At 43.8% G+C, this 22,614-nt stretch overlaps 1 protein-coding gene across 1 annotated transcript in view; it reads left to right on the top strand.

Annotated features, from left to right (window-relative positions):
- efnb1 (ephrin-B1) overlaps positions 1 to 22,614 on the top strand; it is a 68,463-nt gene that overhangs the window by 22,230 nt on the left and 23,619 nt on the right. The window contains exon 2 of the mRNA XM_042493378.1: positions 6,579 to 6,856. Coding sequence (XP_042349312.1) covers positions 6,579 to 6,856 — 278 coding nt within the window. The remainder of the gene's footprint in view (positions 1 to 6,578; positions 6,857 to 22,614) is intronic.

The raw sequence follows: 22,614 nt of genomic DNA, 5'->3' as shown, positions 1-22,614 counted from the left end.
CCTGGGATCCGGGATGAATAAGTGGAGAGGCAGAGAGCAACAGTCTGGGCCTTCTCTCGCTGTCAGTGATACCGTGGATGACGTTCAATCACAACCGCATACACCCATGCTCGCTTAACTCCCCTGCTCTTACAGAGGGATGGGCTCGGCGTTGACGGAAACCACAGAGGCCATAAGAAGAAACAGATTATGCTCTTTCTCCTCCCTAATGACTTCTGACACTCCTCTCGCTCGACAGTCCTCTTCAGCCTGTTTGTCTAGTAACAACGTCCACTTCTGTGCTCCTCGTGGCAAGGCCATCTGGGCGTCATCTTGTTAGCTCATTACGGCCGCCGATGGTGTGATGCTAGCCCCCTCATGTGACAGTGATCGAGGGCAAGCATACTGAGCTTGTTTGGTGAACATGAGAGGTGTGTGCTCGTCCGAGCGTGCGTCTGTGTGTGTTGCAACTCGCCTGTGTGCAACTGTTATGAGTCACGCTGAATCTGATTTGCTCTGCATGCCAGCCTGTTGACTGAGCTAACTGAAGCTAGTGTGTGTTTGTCTGTGAGAGAGAGAGGGTGTCTGTGTTCACACGTACAAAAGCAGTTCTCTGCAGGGTGGAATTCAGGATATTCTGTCTCTCTTTTTTTGTCGCTGACATCTTCATTTATGTCCCTCTAATGGGGACAGCACAGAGGGAAAATAAGCTTTCTGCTTTTCAGCAAGTCACCGCTGCCAAGTCTGGCCCACTGGAGTTTAAATGCGACTTGGAAAGAGTTTATAGTTTATCCAATACCACTACCCGTTGGCGAGTTTGTCCTGCTTTTCTATAATACGGGTCAAATCCTTCCTGCTTTGCTAAACAATCCTGGAGCCAGATGGGCCTTGTTTTGCTTAATTTCAGGATCCTTGTGTTTGTGCGTGTGGCTCTATGTGTGTGTGGCCCGCACCGGCATTGAGGCGACTTGTTTACCGTGTTTGACATGTGAGGAAACCGGTGTGTGTATACTGCGGGGCGTGTGTTTATGTGTGTGTGTTTATAGACAGGCCTCCCTAAGAACATCTGCCCCTGCGACAGCCTGACAGAAGCCAGCTATGTATACAAGCGCTCGGGTTGAGCCGTGGGCACAGACCTATGACCAGCTCACCTTCCCATGGCGTCCGCCTCGAATGCAAGAGGGAGACGATCAAAACCGATTTCAGATCTGTTTGCCGTACAGCCGACGGCTCACGTGACGGCATCACAGATGTGGCGAATTTCTCCAGAGCCATGCAAACACACTGACAGTTTGATGATACGTGCCTTTCTCCCGAGTATGAAATGATCACACTGTGTCAACAGCGCTCAGCAGATCTTAACCACACATCAAGAGCGAAGCCATCTCTGAGGCTGCCGTTTGAATGTTTCCATTGTGAGGCCCAGTCAGCTTGCGGCTCTATCTTGATGGATCTGAAAGCGGTTTAAGGCTGAAACAGTCCCCGTTTGCAGACAATTATTTAATATTGATTGACTTGAATGAGAACGGGATGCGTTTATATCCCGCGATTGCACAAAACGTAGAGCGCCTCAGGCGATGAATCAGCTTTAAATCCCCACCGCTATATGTTTTACACAAGAGCTCAGCTACAATACTCTGCATAACGCAGCTTTGTGTTCTTTACGGACTTAAGTGTGACCCTGTCATGTGGGTGAATTACTGTAATGTTTCCCGAGGAGCCGTAAAATCTGTCGGAACTGCGAGCTTATGGAGCACTGATTGAAACGGCTGTAAATATGGCTGCCGCGTGGAAAGTGTCATCTGTGATAATGGGAGGGGAAGCAGCCACACTGATTTTTGTGAAAAATGTAAGAGAGAAATGATAATTGGTGAGGGAACACTTTTCCTGGCGTGATAATTACCACGCTGATAGCAAAGGGAATAGAGTACCTGTTGTGGTGATGATTGTGTGTGGAGTGTGTGTGTTTGTTTTTACATGATGCACTTATGTGTTTTTTTAAAGGCCAGAGGGAAAGAGACTGAATGTTGCACTGGAAAATTTGACAAGTTGATCTTAAAATACTTTTAAAAAACGATTTCCTAGATAAAGGAAAGTAAATTTAACTATAAATCTTTGATTTATGTTTGCTTTATATCTAAGTGTAAGGTGTACTTGAAATTTAGCATTTTGTGAAGTTGTTGCAACTTAAAAATGACAACTTAAATAACCTTGTTCTCTCTAAGTTTTAAACAAAAGTAAACCAAGTTAGTCTGACTTATCATGACAAAGACGATTTTGCCAAATCACGAAGTTAGGAGATCTGCAAGTAGTTTTCTAAACATGTTTAAGAAAATACAAATATGACTGATTATTTTGCAATCAGCAGAACGCAGATATATAGCACAGTAAACTCGGTTTACTGAGGTTGCTAAAACCTAGAAAGATTGATTTAATGAAACTTGTCATTTTTAAGTTGCAAAATCTTTGCAAAATTAAGTAAATATAACTAAATTAAGTACACTTAACAATTAGGTATAAAATATACATAAATTAAGATTAATAGTTGTATTAACTTACATTTTTCAAGGCAATCAGTTTCCCTGACTTTTTTAAAGTACCATCAATTTGTCAGATTTTAGAGTGCAGACACGAGACAGTGGCAGTACCTGCATCCAGGCATGTTCCCCAGGCGGAGATGGATCACCCCTGTATATGTAGTATAGGATGACTGTTTTTAATTGATATGTATGGCGTGCTCATGCTGCTGCTCAGGAGGAACAAATCAATTTGACACCATTCTGTTGATATGAGCCGTTTCTGCCTCTTTCTCTCACAGTTCCTGTGTCTCGGGTCCTTTCATTCAGCGGGCCGAGGCTGCCTGCCAGTGCTATGCTCAGGGCAGAGGCCTGAGCTGACTGGACGGGGGCGGAGAAGACGGGGGGGAAGGGCTGGTTTGAGGCTCCGTAAGGGGCTTTGAGTGGGCCTTAGTGTAGGCGGCGTTTTATATGAAAGTCGGTGAGGGCAGGGCGCTTGAATAGGGGTGGCTGGGAAGTTGGGCTGGGAAGGTCCAGGATGCACCCCACAGTGCTTTTGTGTGCTCTCACATCCGTGTGTGTGTATGTGTATGGGGAGGTGGCGAGTGGGGGGGGTTGGTGAAGCATATGTGAGATCATGTGCTCATATTCACCAGTGGAATGTAAAAAGAGAGAGGAGGGGGTTCTCCTCTCTCCTCTCTTTCCCTCCGCTCAGTTGTTTTCTGTTCTCTCTCCGCTGTGCTGTAGCGTAGGCCTGTTTGTATAAGCTCTTTACAGGATTGAGCACGCCGTGGAGCCATCCAGATGAAACAAAACCAACCTCATTTGGTTGTTTTGAAAATGATTCTCTTTATTGTGTTTGGTTCAGGCAGATCCACCTCGTTTGACATGAGGGGAATAAAGGTTCTCTCGCGTTCAGGGTCATTTCCCAGAAACATCGTTTGTATCTGCGCGGCGCTTCCTCTGTGCACTCAAATCTCTTTCATCAACAGGTTTTAAAAAGTCTCCAGACAACATGAATGAAAGATGCAATTCAACCTCCCTTTTCCCCCCTTCTTTCCCTTTCGACCTCCTCAAAAGTACAATAATCTTCAGTCACTCGTCTCCTCCTCTCCATTGCGTGGCTGTGTGTAGCACCGGAGTGGCGCTGATTAAGCCAACAGAGAGACAAACGGGAGACAAAGTCCCAGCCCACCAGTTTAGTTTCACATCCTGGACTGGAGCTGGGCTGCAGCTTGCCAAGTGGAGGGCTTTTAAACTGGGCTAAACACTAATTGCTGCCCTATTTCTTTTATGTTGCTTCTTTCCCATCTGCGATGGCGCTTCCAGACCTCCACAGCAGCCAGAGCCTCATTATAGCAGACAGTTAACAAAGGCTGGGAAACAGAAGCGGAGAATTCACTTAGGATAGCTATCTAACCGCCAACTCGGAGGCCTGCTCGGAAAATTGAATCAATGACAGGGGCCAGCTTGTGATTAAATCCTTCAGGGATATTAAGATATTAAGATTTTGGAAATCTTAATTATTCATCTAAATTGTTGCGGCTTGCTTTGATAATGGAATAAATGGCTTGTAAAAGTGAGTACTCGGGTGTGAGGCTCATTGTTTTATTTCAGAGGCGCGCTTTTAGGCAATTTTAACTCTTTTAAAATTGGAGGAGGAAAAAAAGTTCCCTACAAAGAACCAGAAAATAGAAAAACACCTACTTGTTGAGTGAAACAAATCAAGGTCTAATTGTGATGTTTGCCTGGTGTTTCTTTTTTTCCCTCTGGTTCCTTGCTTGTTTTTCTGTAGGTGTTTTTGTGAGTGTGGCGAGAGAGGGGGAGGATGATGGAGAGGGGGATGAGAGAAAAACAGAATGAGGGAAATGTTGAGGAGGTGAATGAGAGGGAAGGATAAAGCGAGAGGGAATGAGATTGGGGAGCAGAAATAGAGGGGGCTGAGATTGGGTAGGTGGGGAGGAGGGGGGGGGTGGTCAGCGACAAAGCCTAATGTTGCCATGGAAACTTGTTTATGCCTCACTGATGCATCTTGTAGATCCAATTAGAGGCTGATTGTGTCCGTGTCTTCATAGACACACGCACGTGTACGCAGGCATGGCACACACACACACACACACACACACACACACACACGCTCGTGCGCATGAAAACATATGTACGCTTACACACACACACACACACACACACACACACACACACACACACACACACACACACACACACACACACACACACACAAGCATATGTGGTGCTGAAAACCAGCAAATTGTGAGGAGAGGTAGGACAAAGCATGCCCAGCGTTCTCTCTCTTATCGGCTCTTGAATTAGTGCAACCCCTCCTCTCCCCTCACCCCCACGAGCATCAGACAATAGCGTGGAAATAACGTCTCACCCGCTCCCAAGCCTCGTACGTGAGGTCCAATCCATGCATGCTTTCATGACATCATACAAAAAAAAGTGGGGGTTGACGGACAGGATTTTGACCGTTTTTGAGATTTTCATGTTGCGTTTATCTCTTTTATGAATGAAGTCATTTATTTGGTAATGCGCCTGTCCAAGAAGAATGGCCATGCGTGTTGAAAAGGCCTTAATCCAATCATGTTCATTTTCATGGTGGGTATTTCTTCAGAAAAATGGGACTTTTTAAATGATCGTTTCTTACAATGGCTGGCCATTTGCCAGTGTTTAACATCAGAGGAGGAGGGCCGGTGATCATAAGCCCCCGCCGTATACTTACTCCTCTATCAGTCTCTTTCAGGAGGCATTGCAGTCCTCCCTTCCCGGGGCCTGTCTGAAGAGTCAGTTATTTAGTGGTGAAATGATGTGTGTGATGATGAAATGAGGGGCTGTAGATAAGGTGAGATTACACTCAGAGAGAAAAAAGAAGGGAGAGCCAGAGAGAGACAGAGGGAGGCCCAGCCCCTGATGTCTTGTTAAAACGTGAGGGATCAGGAAGAACAACAAATGCATTGCGCGCTGCTAAATCCTGCTTAAATCCGCTGGCATGGGCAGATCTAGCAGATAGCCCCGCTGCTGTGCTCGCTGTCTGCGACCACAACACACACACTCACACACACACACACATACATAAACACACCCGTGGTCAGTCCGGCTGTCTGGGTTAATGCTTGGCTAACTGGGACAGCAGAGCTGAACCATGTTGACATTTTAAGCCTCAAACAAGTCCAGAACAATGATTCAGCCCGTCTGCCCCCCCATCAGACCGCAACCTCAGCCCATTTTGCTGACCGACTCGCACACACACATGCAGAGAACACACACACCACTGCCCAAACACACTGAGGGGACTCAGTGTGCCCCGTCCGCCCCCTCTCTTCACACACACACACACACACACACACACACACACACACACACACACACGCACACACACACACACACACACACACACTTGGTCTCCTCCTGTTCTCCACCTTTAGTGAATAAAAGAGAACAAGAGCTGATCTGATTGAGTTGGCAGCAGAGAGCGAGGTGGAGAGGTACAGTAAGGCCAGATGGATTATCTTAATCCTCCAGTAGATGATCATGGCAGAGGGAAGATGAACCAGGAAGCCTTAACCTTACGGCTGACCCCCGCGAGCTGTTTTCCTCCAGAAACTCGGACTTCAGTAGCAGATGCAGCCTAGATATTATGTGGAATCACTGGTCTTATATGGAAGTCCAGAAAAATGAAAAAAGAATCAGTGGCATTCTTTGGATGTAATCCTATCTGTAGCCGTTCCTGCGGCAGCCATTTTGTGTCTGGCCATCTTGTTTCCCTCCTTGCAAACTTTTGGTATGCTTTGATTCGGATCCAAGTACGAGAGGAAACTTCAGAGGATTTGTGTGAAACGCTCCGTCGACTGACGCTGAACAATGTCAAGCTGCTACATGTTGCGTTTTTGTGGAGGTGAATTAACTACGCTCTGCCTAAAAGCCCGTGCCAGACAGATATAAACTCATAACTCCTATAGCTCAAAGTATTAAGACTGTATAAACTGTTGTTGAAATATGTGGCTGCTTTTCCAGACTTTCTTTATTATGTGTTAGTAACAGTTTGTCTTCCTTTTTTTGTCTCAGGTTTGTGGCTGGAAAAGGCCTGGTGATCTATCCAGACATCGGGGACAAACTGGACATCATCTGTCCCAGAGCGGACCAAGGCAGAGACTATGAGTTCTACAAGCTGTACTTGGTGAAGAGGGAGCAGGCGGAGAGCTGCAGTACGGTCCTCGATCCAAACGTCCTGGTCAACTGCAACAAGCCCGAGAAGGACATCAAATTCACCATCAAGTTCCAGGAGTTCAGCCCAAACTACATGGGCCTGGAGTTCAAGAGGAACGTCAACTACTACATCACCTGTGAGTTTGTCTTCAAAGATGATTTATCATTGATGTTTAGCTTTTTAACCTTCATTTAAGCAGAGAAGGGAAGAGTAATAATCTGCTTCACACTCAGTTACACACAGTCGCACCTGGGAGTTTCCTGCTAAAACTGTGTTTTAATGGCTGCTTCAGCATCTCCATAGCAACGCCTGGAGGTGACGTGCCTCGCTTATGGCACAGAGGTAGTTGGTGTTTAGGGAGGAAGAGTTGTCCGTCAGATCAGGATACAAACTGAAAATCTTGACTGACATTCTCTGAAATACTACTTTGCTTAAATGCAATTTTTTTCAGTTTTTATTTATACCTCCACAAACAGGATGATTCTGTGTGATGACATTATGTAACCTTTTGTTTTACAAGACTTTAATTTCAGAATAATTTCCTATAATTCCCTGAAAAGAACCGACTTGGAAAACAGAGGCAGTGTTCAGCGGGTACGCCTCCATTTAATTAATTCTAATTAATTGCTAGCATAATTTAGAGAGTCTTGTAGTCGGTGCACAGCAAGGTCACCTGGATATGCATTAATGTGAAATTAGTCTACAGGCAATGAAACAGTTCAGCATTTATGGAAACTTCAGTTTCCGATGATGTATCAACAGTGAGTGAATATTTTGGTTTAAAACGTAGCTTTTCTTTCAGAGAAATTCCTCTTTTCCCTGTAAATAGTACCAAATTATAGTTATTTTAAGAAAAATCTCTCTGGGAAATTACAGGTAAATTGCAGACCGGTAAAATATGATGTAAGATTTTGAAAAAGCTTGTTCAGGATAATGAGTATGTTTACCTATGTAGGTGCGTTTTGTTGGCAATACTTCAACAAAAAAAATATATATATTTGAGTATTTTTCCTTTTTGGTATTATTCCCTAAAGCAAGGCCTTTAAATACATCCTCTTACAAAAAAATAGAAGCACTGTGGTAGTATTATAAGAACAGATTGTGAATTGCAAACCTGTTGAATAAGGTGTTAGATTTTGAAACTTTGGATTATGAGTGCATTTACTTTAATAAGCGTGTTTTGTTGGTAATACTTCAATGACAGTTTGAATGTAGCATCTGTACTTGCAATTAAGCATTTTTGCTTTTTGGTATTATTTCCTGAAGCAGAGCCTCTGAATACATCCTCTTACAAAAATATGTAGCACATTTACCTTTTCACACTTTTTAAACAGTCTGTTCTTGGATCATTTATTTTTGCTAACTTATTATGGGTAGTGTTATGGGAAAGGACTGAGTCATAGTTTTGCAATTGAAATGATATAATGTACCAGTATTTGTGGATTTACACTAAATAGATGGTGTTAAAGAGAAACAGTGACAACAAAAAAAAAAAACTGAGACTATAACATACAATGTTTCATTTACACTTGAGCATTAAATTGTGAATCAAATAAAATACTCCAAAACTTATAACATCGTTCAAACCTTTAAACAGTAGAGGATTTAAACAATTTGAAACATGACCACAATTATTTAATTTTTGAAATGCAATGACATTTTTATTGTATTTTATATACGTATATATACGTATATATTAATAAAACAGTGACTCGGCCTCTGAGTCGGTGACTCCGAAGCAGCAGCACACAGACTGGAAAAGAGTGCGGAAGAAGCCCCGCGCTGTCTTCTGTCTGTCCTCTGGGTACACTACAGTGACCACAGGCTCCAGAGGAGGGGTCAGAGGACCCGGTGACACTGGCAGAGCAGAGACTGGTTGTCTGGTCACTTCTTGGCCGTCTTCCAGGCTTGGCCTTTCATTAGTGTCCTCGCTGTCCTGGACATCAGTGATGGGAGGTTCAATAGGAGCTGGTGGAGATGAAACCTCAGGAGAGCTTGTCTCTGGACTGGAGGTTGGCTGCTCTGTTTCAGCCAGACTGGTGGTGAAGCCGTCCTGCACCGCAGTAATAATCCCAGCTTCATCAGGAGGGGTCAGTGGAGATGGGGGAGCAGGAGGCTCAACCGAGGCTGGTTCTCTGCTGAGCTCTGGCTCTGTCTCCAGGCAGCAGTCATCATCTTCATCCTCCCTGGCCTCAACGTCAGTCGCAAACGGAGGTTCAGTAGGGGGTGACGGAGGAGATGGAACCACTCTGGTGGGATCCGGATCATTGTCAAAGCTGGGTTTGTCGTCTTCATCCTCCCTGACCTCAACATCAGTATTAGATGGAGGATCAGCAGGGGGTGTTGATGGTGGAACCACAGCAGAGTTTTGGTCTCTGGTGGGTTCTTGGTCATTGTCCAGGCAGTATTTGTCATGGACATCCTCCCTGGCCTCAACATCAGGTATCGATGGAGATTCAGCAGGGAGTGTCACTGTAGGTGGAGCCACAGCAGAGTGTGGGTCTCTGGTGGGTTCGTCTTTCTCAAGGCAGGGTTTGTCACTGACATCCTCCCTGTTCTCGACATCAGTAGTTGATGGAGGTTCAGCAGGGGGTGTCTGAGAAGCTGGAACAGCAGCAGAGCGTGGGTCTCTGGTGGGTTCTTCATTCTCCGGGCTGGCTTCGACATTAACAGCCTCCCTGTCCTCGACATCAGTTATAGATGGAGGTTCAACAGGGGGTGTTGGAGAAGCTGGAGGGGTTGAAACCACAGCAGAGTTAGTCTCTGGACTGGCAGTTGGCGGCTCCTTCTCAGTTACAGCCAGGTTTGACTCATCCTGGACTGGAGTGCTGGCAGCAGGTTCAGCAGTGGGGGTCAGATGAGCCGGCACTTTGGGTCTCTGAGGCTGAAACAGCTCACTAATCTGTCCCGCTGCAACTTCAGCAATGTCACTCAGCAGCACTGGAGCGAAGCTGTTGATCCTGTTCACCAGAACATCACGTGGGAACATTTCCCGGATCACGGTCTGGATAGACTGGACCATCTCATCCCTGATGGAGCGGGAGAAGGGGACCTGATGGTCCACATGGGTGAGAGCACCAGAGACTCGGTCCAAAACCGCCTTTGTTACCCCAACAGAAATCTTGCTCAGTCTCTTGGAGGGCATGTTCAAAAGTATGCAAGATGGAAGCACCCAGAAGCCCTGCAGGACTCGGGGTACGACCTCGAGCACCACCTCTGTAGGGCTGAGCAGTTTGGAGCTGGTAGGCTGCCTCTGCTTCTTTCTCAGGATCCTGGCGTACTTTTTGGCCAAGCGGAAGAATTCTGGATTTCTGTAGGTAACATTCATTAAAATTGATATTTAAAACACCTCAGAAAATCACAGAAATACAATAACCACTGCAGTTAAACTGATGATAATACATGTCAAATATAGCATACCGAAAAGCAGGAGGTACGGCCTCTGGGGAGTTGAGGAGCATCCGGGCTTCAAACTCAATGTCCCGCATTTTATTGCTGACATTTACTGCCCACATCTGAAACAAGAAAACAGATATAAGGTGCAGTTTTGACAAATTTAGAGGATAAAATAATAATATACTACAAACTGCTGTAAGTCTTGTCAGTGCTGTTGTCTTACCAGTGTCAGCAGAGGTTTGACATCCTCATCAAAATCCTCCAGTTCAAACTCCCAAAGGCTTTAATAAGAAGCAAAACAGAAGTTCTATTTTAACTACGCTGTATGCATCATTAGAGTAGCTTTAATATATGTGGAGAGTTTCAGGAGTAGTGACGGAGTGTCTTCATGTGTCTGAGTACTTACCGTTCTCTCACAGTATTTCTGCTTTCTTCCAAAATCATGCTGATCAGGTCTTCAGCAGTCACCTGAGATGGGATCTGGTTTTTCTGCTGAAGCCTCAGGAGTTCTCTCATCAGTGCAATCTATGAAACATAAGAAAGAAGTCGTCTTTTAATATAGAAAGACAAAGTTTAACAGGATGTATGTAGTATTTTATGTTAGCGTCTGCTTGCAAGGATAGAAGCTCTTACCTGTGACTTATAACTGGTAATAGTCCAGCAAATCTGCAGAGCCCGATCGTAAATGGGTGTGTCAAACAACACCTTTGAAGAAAACAAGACATGCTAATTTTAGATTTAATGCACTTTTTTTAATAGATCTGAAAACGAATAAAATCTAACTCACTGTAGTACCTGTCAAATTGATTTTTACTAAAAAAAACTGATAGCCTTGAAAAACATAAGTAAATATAACTATAATATAATATATAAAATATAACTATTGGTCCTAAAAAATGTTTGATTTGTTTAATATTGTTATGTTTACGTAATTTTTGGAGGTTGTTGCAACTTAAAAATGACAAGTTTAATTAAATCAATCTTTCCAAGTCTTAACAACTTCAGTAAACCAAATTTACTGTATGCTGCTTGCAAACTAATAAGTCATATTTGTATTTTCTTAAACATGTTCAGAAAACAGAACTTGCAAATCTCTTAACTTCATTATTAGCAAAATCCTCTTTGTCATGATCAATTTGAGTCAGACTAACTTGGTTTACTGAAGTTGATAACACTTAGGATAAGGTAATTTAATTTTAAGTTGCAACAACTTTACAAAATTAAGTAAACGCAGCTAAATTTCAAGTAAAGTTAACACTTAAATATAAAGTAATTATAAATTAAGATGAATACTTTCAAGTTGTCAGATTTTCCAGTAAAGACAAAAACTTTCTCACATACCCTTATGGGTCGGTAGATTCCTCCTTCAAGAAACTCCATTATGATATTGTTGCTGTATCACAAGACAGAACAATAAAACAGGCAAAGCGACGATGCAAATTCAACAAGCGTAAACTCAACGATAGTCTCGAGAGTGGTCGAACACGGTCGATCTTTCTGGCACAAATGAACAGAGTTCAGAGTGAAGGCAGGTCAAGAGTTCTTCTGACTGTTCCATCACGATTCTAAAATTCTAGCTGAGTGATGTCACACCAACATGCTCTGAGAGGTCAGCCAAGGACATGGCTTCTCTAAATATTGTTATTATTTAAAATCTATTATCAACAATAGGCCACTACTGTGAAATGATGCATTCATAATATATTAAACAATATGATCAACACAACCCCAGTTTATGGTGTAACGAGGTGCCATTGATTACATGTCAATATATTGTTACGTAGTAAAAACCCATGTTTTATTTTACCATACAGGAAAAATCTTGATATTCTATATTTTCTGTTTGTCAGCAAATACCATAAAAAGATGAAAAACACTTATTTTATCCTAAAAACACATCACTAATACAGAAGCCAGAGAGAGAGATAGATAGCTGATACCTCAGGGCCACAGAGCCTTGAAGAGTGCTGCAGGAGCAGTGTATTTTTGTAAGTCAGCGTGGTATTTTGCGCCCTGGATCCCTTGACAAAAAGCCAATGGGATTTTTCCATTTAATTTTGCATTGTCACATATAAAACACGATCTGTGGCAAGCAAAAGTTTTTTTTCAACAAGATAATCTTCGCAATTGAACACCACTTTTAGCATTTTTTGAAGCATAAATGCTATCGCTAAGAGTGAAAAGTTAATGTTCACGTTCATGTCTTGAGCTCACTATCACAAGGAGGCTATAGAGTGGTGTTTGGCGCAATGACTCTCTCATATGATCACTTGTCTGCAACAACATTTTTCAATACACCTAAAAGCTTCAAAAGCTTTTTTGGGAAATTAATGTCTTTTTTTGGCTGGACCACAGCATGCGAGGCCAGCCCTATCAACGCAAAACTGTCTGTGAGTAAGTACATGACTGACTGAGTGAGTGTGAGTGTGTAATAGTGTCAGTGGCTGTTGTTTTTTCAAAATAAATAGCTGTGGACACCGTGGACAGGCCGACATACACTTATTGTCCTGTATTACTAATGTTGTTCCTCATTCTCTGTCACCAGTCTAACATGGTGGAAACAGCAAGATAGACAGCTGACTAGTCATCCGAGGCCGTTATGTTAGTTTTGGGCGGAGGAGAGAGAGCATCACCTCACCAGTTTGTCCGTATGACATGAGCCTTACATTTATTTCGACGTTATTGACTAATACATGTTAGTCAGAACGGATGGCGTCACCATTATAAAAAGAAGAAGAAAATAAGACACTGATTGAAACTAGAGTGAATATTTCATGTTTGTGTTACAGTGTTGGACCAGGTGGCGCCACAATGACAAAATTCTTTGTTTGGTAATCAGCAGGGATAGTGCGGTTCGCAGACTATCAGTATCAGCGGAGCTTGGCTCTGATAGTGGCCGACGGCAGCACAGCCTCCGCTGGTCACACAGGAACATTCATCTCTGAGTCTGACCAGAGCTGCAGAGGAAAGATGTGTTAAATGATCATAGATGTACAGCTCCAGAGAAAGCAGCTCTCCTCCGCTGTGTGACGGTGTCTAATGTAAAGTGTACTGTTTTTCACCTAAACATTTATTTAAGCTACATGAATTGCATCTGGACTGCAACAATGCATTTCATACACCTCTGGTTCCCAACCTGGGAACCCAGTATGGGGGTTGTGAGGCCTTCTTGATTTTAATAAGTGTAAAAAAATAAAATAAATAAAATGAAATAAAATGAGCAGTAGGCCTATCTCAGCATTTCATTAATTTCTGAAAAGATAACTAAACGCAATTGTATTTTTTCAAGTTTAGAGGAATGTTTTTTAAATCTCACGGGGCACAGTGAGGACCTGAACACAAGCTGTATTCACAGAGCCTTCACTCCCTGCTTAACAGCCTCGTCCTGGATTAGAAAAGATGGCCAAGCAATACTAGGATTTAAACTAGTCTTTTTAAATGAAGCAATATAGTATATTGTGTAACCCGCTTTTAAAGATTTACTTCTTAAGCAGGTATGAAATTGGGCTTGGGGCTGCTATAGTAGACAGTATGGGGAATTCAGTTAGTTCTGGTATTTTAATGGGATTTGTTGACAATAAGAACTTAATAACGCGTAAGTGGGCAGGTACAAAGCTGCAGTTCATTTGAGAGGTATGAGGCATCAGACGGCACACTGTTTCACCATTTTGTTCACTCAGTAGCTGCAGAAGCTACCATACTGTAGTTCAGCTCATAATGCAAAAGACAGAGTTATTCTAGACATTACTTAGGCCTTATCTAATTCAGTTAGTTATTTCCTACTTTTCCTGGAATGACTTGAACAGTTCTCTAAAATCATAACATGTGTTGAGGTTGACGATACTGTCAGCTGGGGGTTTTGCAACATCTGTAATTGATTCCTCCCTGAATCAATGAAATGATCAGAAAAGATTGTGACATAAGAGATTCAGTGTCTAAACTAACATGCAGTAAGCAGCTTATGCCAAAGAACTGCACAGTGAGAAGTCATCAGATGATTTGCAGGCTAAGACATAACTGATCCACCGCTCATCTACTCTTATGAAGTATAATACTTTATATAATGCTTTTACATCTACTATGACACAATTAACCTTTCTAGTATTTTAAAAACCCATAAAGCTACTCACATTGCTTTTCCCTGAGTAAGCTTTCTTGGATGATTTAACTTTACATCTCTAAAAATTCTTCATATAATATTAAGTTAAATTTCTCCCATGTTAAGAAAATAAAAAAGATACTTTGTTTTACCCTTAAAAAATGGCTTCTTTATACAGTCTCCCTCTAAAGGAAAAACCCATGCTATAATAAATCTCACATATGTTTTCCCTTTGATCTGGAGCAGTTCAATCCATATTTGCGAAATCTCCCTCAAAGCCAGAATGCGGGCGAGCATGAAGCTTGTGATCTTATCAAGCGACAATTTTTGGGGGCCGCTCCTGTGGCAACGTATCATGTGGACTTTAAGAAATATTTCTTTGAGCTTTATTACACCCACATGTCTTTAGAAAACACCTTGGGCACTTTCGGCGTCTGCTCAAAGTTTTTCCTAGCCGGCTGTTAGCGGGGCTGCTCCACATATTGTCTCCTGATTACATCATAAATATTTTAACTAACTCTATTAGTGACATGTGCGTGGGCATGCATCTTGAGTACAGTAGGATCTGACATCAAAGAGAAAACATTAACTTTACTTTAGGACGAATTTGCTTTTGTACAACGCTCTCTTGTGTCTCAGTTGTATAACACCAGCCTTGCTGATGTGTGTATTATGCAAGTGTTGAGAATACTTAACACTCTGTAGCGTTTCAGACTGTGAACTCATAACTACAGCCAGTTTTAAATCCTTCACAAGGGAGGCTGGCCCGTGCACGATCCTGCCTGATGGTGGATCATCATTAGGCTCATACACTGTAACGTTCTCGCGTCAGCAGTAATCGGGTGTTGTATTTGTCTTGGCATTATGTTAATGTTGTTGTCCTTTGCAACACGAAGAGCTCGCTTTATTTATGCCTCTGCAGCCTGTGCATATGCCACGACACACTTCATCTATCATTGAGACAATGGCCGTGCGTAGTTGCCACATGTGTGTAATATATGTGTGTGTGTGGTGAGCAAAAGAGGGACAGCGGGCACCTGCCGTGAACACACACTTTACCTGATTCTCTTGTACATTGCTGCGTTAGTGTGTTGAAGCCCCTTTAGGCCAGCTTATCCCACACATGCTTATACACTCTTAGAAATAAAGGTGCTAATTAGAACCATATGGGGTTCTTCGGCTTATTTCCTTAAGAGAATCCTTTTTGGTTCCTTGTAGAAACTTTTAATACTCTTCCAAGTGGAACCTTTTCCGACCAGTCTACCTAGAGCCCAACATAAAAGGTAATACCTAAAACCATTTGTAAAAAGGTTCCACGCAGACCTCCCTTTAAGAGGTTTTACAGAGAACCCTTCTATGGTTTAATGGTTCCACCAAGACCACTCTCTTGGGTTTTCTCCTAGAACCTTTCCACTTTCTATGGGTGCAAAGAAGAACCCACCTGGGGAGCAAGAACCCTTTTATTTTCCAAGGGTTGATCTATACTACTGAGAACCCTTTTTATATTTCAACCTGGGCTTTAAAAGTAGTAATTGACTAAATTACCCACAAATCTGCCTCCCACTAACCATGGTTAGTTCTTAATGGATCTCTTAATGGAACCCACAAATAACTCTTTCTACAAAAAGGGTTCATAAGTAGTAAATAGTTCTGGGTAGGATCTTAGCTCTTCAGGATGCACCATTGATCCATATTGGAACCTTTATTTTTAAGAGTGCAGAAGAGTGCGTTATCCCACCGTCTCTGCAGGCAATGTGGTCCAGCCGGCCAGCAGAGTGGCGTAAATCTGCTCGGCCTTTAAAGACCCGGCTTATCTGGCGTGATTAACGGTCAAACGTGGCAGACTCCGTTTGAGACGAGAAGAAGATGCAGGGAGTGGACATTCCTCTGAATCTTCCAACTGTCTTTTTCACGTCCACCTCTGGTCTCCACTCTGACTCTGTTTGTCTTTTCTCGACCCGCCCCACCCCCACCTCTACTTATACTCCTTCCACAGGGTTGAAAAAGCAACAAAAGGTGTGGGGTAAAGTAAGCAACAAATGGTGTGTGTGTGTATATATTTGTGTGTGCCTCGGTTTCTCCGCAGGGGATCCCGTCCATTCTGTCCCGTCTATCCAAGCTCAGCTCTGACAGGAGTCGCAAGGGGGTTAAAGGTCACACCTCATGGACATGGGGTCACGGAAACACAGCGGGGAATCAGTAATGATAACCCTGTGCTGATCTAAACCCCAGACCAGCACCAGCCTGTGCTGTCCATCAGCACCCCCGCCCCCCCTATGTACACACATGCATGCACCTTCCCGCCCCCCCCTTGTGTATGGGCGAGCAAACTGGTTGTATTTCACTGCGTTGTCTAAACACAGGATATGGAATGAGCTGTTTGTGAGTAAAATGGCCGTCCTGTGTTTAGGGGGTAGAGTCGGGAGAGAAGTGATTTTAGACAGGAGGCTTTTAAGGCGAAAGGAAATATAATGGAGGAAAATGAGCAACAGAGCAGGAAAGAGAGAGAAGGGACAAGTATACACACACATATATATACAGACAATCTTTATACTTCCCTCAGTGGAGCCCAAAAAAAAAGTCCCTCCATTTTCTCTCCCATTCCCTCCTCATTGAAATAATGTACCATGACTGCTCGGTGATATGTTTTCAGTGGTTAGACGGGCCGGTGAGTCTCTGTTCTATATAAGGGTAAGGCCATGAGGCAGTAAACAGAGGCAGCCTGTCGTCGTGCACTCCTCTTCTGCCTTGATTTCCAGTGCAGCGGGCAGGGTAAGCCTGATCCCTCCTGACAGCTGTCACTCTACATCTCAGTGTACCATCGTGGACTCTGACACACACCGACTTCCCCACCAGAATACTGCCGCAGTGGAGCACATGCTATCTCACCTCCAGAAGATTGCTTCGGTGAAATAAATAATGCCGACTCGCTGCAAACAGCAAAGTTGTTTTCATTGTTGGCGCTTCGTTTCTTTGACTTTGCAGGAAATCCTCCATTTTTCTAAGTCTGGAAACACAAAGCTGACTGATAAGCACTTTATTATTTGAGAATAAATTGGTAATGGAAAAGCTGTAATTATTTCCAGGCTTGTTTAAACATTATTGCTGAGCCAATCTTGGAAAAACAGTACCTTAGAATATATCTGACAACCTGCATTTGACGCTTGTGGGATGATCTGTCTGTGGTGCTCACACCTGACAGGATTAAGGTCAGGAGGCATGTTGCATACCACTAACATTCACAATGTTTTTGCGTGGGCTCTTTTCTGCATTGCTGTTATTTTTTACTATGCAACCCACACATTATGAACCCATGCATCCAAATACACCTTCCCTAAGGAATTCTCCTCCTTTGGGCACTGTGCATGCACTATGTTCTGCTGCTTCATGTCCTCTCACTTGCCCTTGAGGGAGTTAAAGGTCAAGGTTGAAATCCCCAGCCCTGGCTGTGGCAGATCACAAGATTTGCGGGGATGTAAACACTGCAACATATGTGCACATGCGCGCTCCCACGCAGGTACTTGCAGTCATAATGCAAGAGAGCGCAGACACACACACACAAAAACGTGTACACAAATGAAGCCTTGCACACAGTCAAATAAATATAAACACTGGCAGGCTTACAGCTCGATTTGTTGCCGTGCAATAACAATAATCTGATTAGAAAAAAAGTGTTAAATGTCATCTTTTAGAGTTAACATAAAATTACCATAATCAAATCACAGCCGCTAAAAAAAATGGCAGTTGCATTTGTCGGCGTTTGAAAAAGACAAAGACATTTTGATTGTCAGATTATGGAGATGCAAATATCTCACATTTCCAACGCGCAATTAAATGAATTTTTTGCCGAGGAGCGATAACTGTTAACATCTGGTAACCTCCCACAGTAAAATCCCACTGAAATATTTTAATTACAAGCAAGAGACACAGTGCAGGGCTTTCCTTTTGCACTGGCTGTGGACTCAGAACAAAAGGGCGTACTGTTTTATCGCATATTTAGCCGAAAAATCACCTCCAGAACCTGGATGATTGTTGGCAAACATTTCCATCAGACTTGTTTGAAATGCAATGATGGGAAAAAGAACCATTAAAGCTTAAAAAGGGGGTTGCAAAGAATCAGTTTTATCCTTTTAAATCTCTTGATTCTGGAGGATACTGTTAAAAATCTCATCCATGCTGTGTTCCCAATCGTTTTGCTGCAGTATGTGTCATGTTTTTTAATTAGAAACTGAATGCTTTAAGAATCGGAGAGGTGGGTTGACTTGGAGGGACTGTCATCAATGTTAGAGTTTTAAGCAGCTAACGGGTAAGCCTTAACGGATTTCATTTTCAAACTAAACCCTGCTAACAGGTCAGGTTAGCACCGGTGAAGCAGCATGGCCTGGGATAAGGAGATTTAACCCCCCCCCTTTACCTATGTGAGTGAATACAGCCCAGTGTTTATTAGAGTGCCAGTGTAATATATGACTTTCTGCTTGCTTTGCAAATCTATCCAGGCTGCCTCTGCTACTTCTCCTTTGGATATTTCATTCAGAGAGGGTTAGCAGGCACAGCGTTATTGTCGCTGGTTATTGCCTTTCGTTTATTACAGAGGAGTTTGTTTAGAGAGAAGAGGAGGGGGGGTTGTTGGGAGGTGCAGGGTGGGTTGGGGGGGGGCACGAGCACTTTCCTTTCGAGGGAGGGCTGCTCACGTGGCTGTACAAGTGAATGGTAACCATTGGTTACGCCTGAACCCGTCGCTGCTAGATGAAGCTGATATATTCATGTATTCATCTCAATTAGTCCGCTCCGTGCATCTTCAAATGCAGACACTCATCCCTCCTCGGCTGTGCTCCATGCTTATCTTATTAGAATATTTTATCCTGCGTGCAAGTTCTCCATCTCTCTCTCTCTCTCCCACTTTGTCATACCTCACTCTATCCTTTTCTCTTTCCATTATTCCACTCTAACGTTTGTGTGTGTAGGTGCTTTGGGAAGTCTGTGTTCAAGTCATTTTTGTTAACTGATAGCTTAGATCTCCTCTCAACGCGCAGACCACAAGAGACCACAGAGCTAACTCTGCGAAACAACAACACTTTTTTTTCGTTTTTTTCTCATCCTCTCAACTAACACAAACTCATTTGCCGATTGACTCTTTTCTCTGTGAGCGCTTTTCAGTCGTTGAAAGTAGCTTCCTTGTTTTCTTTAATTCCGTCTGCTATGCAGAAACCATCTCTGTGGTTTTTTGCAACCCTAAAATAGCTTCAGGCAAAAGGAGAGGAGACATCTTAAGACTGCTGGAAAGATGCATGTTTGGACTCGACGGTGATTAGTAAAAGTAAATGTAGGACACGAGAACATGAGCATCATTGTCCGTGAGGCAAATTGTATCGGACAATGGTGCATCGCTTGTTTTAAAAAAACATAAGCGCGGGATAAAACAATGGCAGGCCATAATCTAAAACACTCTGGAAATGCATATTTCCCTTTCCATCGGAGATGTCTGAGGTTGTTTGCCCTCTGCCTTGCCAACAACACATATTCTCAGTGTCTTTCTTCTCTGGCCAATAGCTAAGCTCAAATCACAGCTCTCTTGTCTTTCAGATGGAGCTCGCTCTCCCTCTCCACCATCCCCAGAACAGTGGTTTCTCTTTTCCAAGGCACACTCTGAAATGGCTTTGTTTTCCGACAGCCATTCAGTGGCACCCTCAGCCAGGGCCTGCCAAGAAGTCCGCCTCCCCGAGCTGGAGCCCGGCCTTGTTTACACAAACTCATCGGAGAAATATGGATGTATAATTATAGAGGTTGTTAGTTTTAATGTCGCATCCTTGCTATGGAAACCACTGCATGCTTGGTCAGCTACGATGAGGGGCGGCTGATGAAACTCTGACCGGGGATGGCGTGAACACTTTCTGCGGAAAGCATGTTTTTTGGGAAAGGGGGCGGGGGGTGGACAAGAGAGAGAGAAAAGGAGCTTCTTGATGGAATCGGATCAGCGCCGAGCAAAGCAAACAAACATGAATCACAAGGCGGTGATAGAGATTGCTGTGGTTGTCCAACGCATAAATACAGAGTCTAAATACTGCTCTGCAGGCCAGGACCAAGCCCGTTTCTGTGAATTCAGCTCGGTGGCAAAATGTCCATGTTCCATTCCAGCACGACCACAGGCACACAAACACAGTAACGGCAGCAGACAAACACACAAGAGGCGTGTGTGTGTGTGTGTGTGCGCGTGCACAAACACACAGGCATAAATAAGCACAAAGCCACATAAGCAAATTCAAATATATATATATACTCATAAGCTCGCACCAGCATGCAAATAGATGCTCTCACAAAAAACACAATGCGCTCTCACACGTCCATCCTCCTTCTCTCTGCAAAGATTTGCTTGCGTAATAGGAGCTGCTGTATGCATTGTGCATTTGTTAATGCACATTCAAGAGAATCGTAGCTTAGCTGAGCATAAAGATATTTTCAGGCAGCAGTCCCATGGGTGTGAAGCGTTGTCAGAGTTTGTGCGTGGTGCCATAGTGGATGGATGGATGGATGAGATGCTGGAAAAGAAAAGCTTCATGTCTTCAAATAAATACGTGTTGTGTTTGCGTCTGCCGCCTCACAGCGACTTGATGATTTCGTAGGAACAATTTTACCTCCCGTTCCAAAGCCGCAGGTTCAATTTCTTCTTCTCTTTCCGTTCCTCTCTCCCGTTTTACCCCTGCAACTTAATCTGTCTCTCCCTCCGCCTTGCCATTCCACCTATTTTCTCTCCTCTTTAGATCTTACCCCCCCCTCCTCTCCTTCCTCTCCCCATCTCTCCTGCACAGTGACAGATCCTTCAGGAAATTGTTTCGAGTCTGCCAGACATTTTTGTGTTGTAGCTGTTTATTTGTGCTGGGGGCACAGAGGGGTCCGGAGCCCCAGTTTCTTCTCCGCTCTCGGACTAGAGGTTAAGCTCCTCGACTCTTTCACCGCCCCACGCCAAAAAACACTGATCCTCGATCAGCGTGGCTTTACCGTGTAACCGATACCGGGGGATGAGGAGAGAGGAGCACCAGAGAGGATGTAATCAGTGTGTGTGTGCGTGTTTGTATATGTGCGTCAGCTGCTGGCTTTGTGTGTATTAGGATGTAATCAGCAGCATTTTCTCTGTGGTCTGCTGTGCTCGCTCTGATTGGGGTTTTGGCGAATAACTGGAGAAGGGAGGAAAAGTACGTTCCTCTTTTCCTGCTTCTTGTGTTGCAGCCCGGCCTCAGAGCTAGAAGAGCCCTCGCTGTGGTTTGGAGCCGCGCTCGGAGCTCTGGCGCTTTTACACATCAAGCTACATCAGACCCCTCTATCTATTATATATGTCTGTCTCTCTGCCACCTCGTGCATGGCGGCATCTCTGTGTATGTGCGTGTCTTTGTGCATTAGGGCTGCTCTGAGTCGGGTCCCATATTGGCTGCAGTCAGCTTTACTCAGTCGCCTCCGTGTTCGCAGGTACAGGAGATTTCCCCCCCGGGGTTTAGCCTCACACATACACTCACACAAACACATGTGCACGGTCACACGGACACATGCACGCCCACACACACATGTGCACCGTCCTCTCTCTTTCGCTCTCTATCTCCGTCTTTGTTCTGCCGCTTGCAGATTTTGTTTTTGTGGACAACAGATGGGCTGACATCGCCTCTCCTAAATAACAAGTACACTCTCTGTCTCTGACATCTCTCTCTCTCTCTCGTTGCTCCCTCTCTCTATGTCACTGTCCTTACTGTCTCTCTGCAATCTCTGTAATCATTAACTCATTCCAGTCTCTCAGATGTAATGATTTTCTGCTTTTCTCTGTTTTGGATGATTGTAAATTCAATATCTTTGGTTTTTGGACTGTCGGTCGGACAAACAAGACATTAAGCATTAGCTTGTGATAGCCATTTTTCATTGTGGCATGTTATGGACTATAAAGCTACAAATAAGCCATAAATCCGAAAAAAATAATCGACATAGAAAAAATCATCAGTTGCAGCCCTAAATCTTTCCCTTTTTGTGTTTCTCTGGCCTGCTCATCACCCAGGCAGCTTCATTACCCCGCGGCCAGTTTCTCACCTGAGCCATGGCACTCTTGTCTCTCCTTGCACATTGCATCGCTGTGCCGTTCCATCTTACTTAGAATACCTCATTTGGTTTGTTTTGCATCGCCTATTTGCAACTGAAGGGGCCTGAGCCTGCGGTAAGAGTTATTGTTTGTTTGTTTGTTTGTTTGTTTGTGTCCCATCTTTGATGAGTGTTATTGTGCCGAGGAACACAAGGCTGGCTCAGTTGTCATAACTTTCTTCTGGAGGCCAGATTGAAAAGGTCAATGAAATGAGGCTCCTCTCTCTCCACAAAGGATGAATGGACACAGTGTAGGAGCTCCACACACACACACACACACACAC

Source organism: Plectropomus leopardus, chromosome 9 (assembly GCF_008729295.1).
Source record: "Plectropomus leopardus isolate mb chromosome 9, YSFRI_Pleo_2.0, whole genome shotgun sequence".
In the NCBI taxonomy this organism is placed as follows: Eukaryota; Metazoa; Chordata; class Actinopteri; order Perciformes; family Serranidae; genus Plectropomus; species Plectropomus leopardus.
This window is presented reverse-complemented; position numbering and strand designations above follow the sequence as displayed.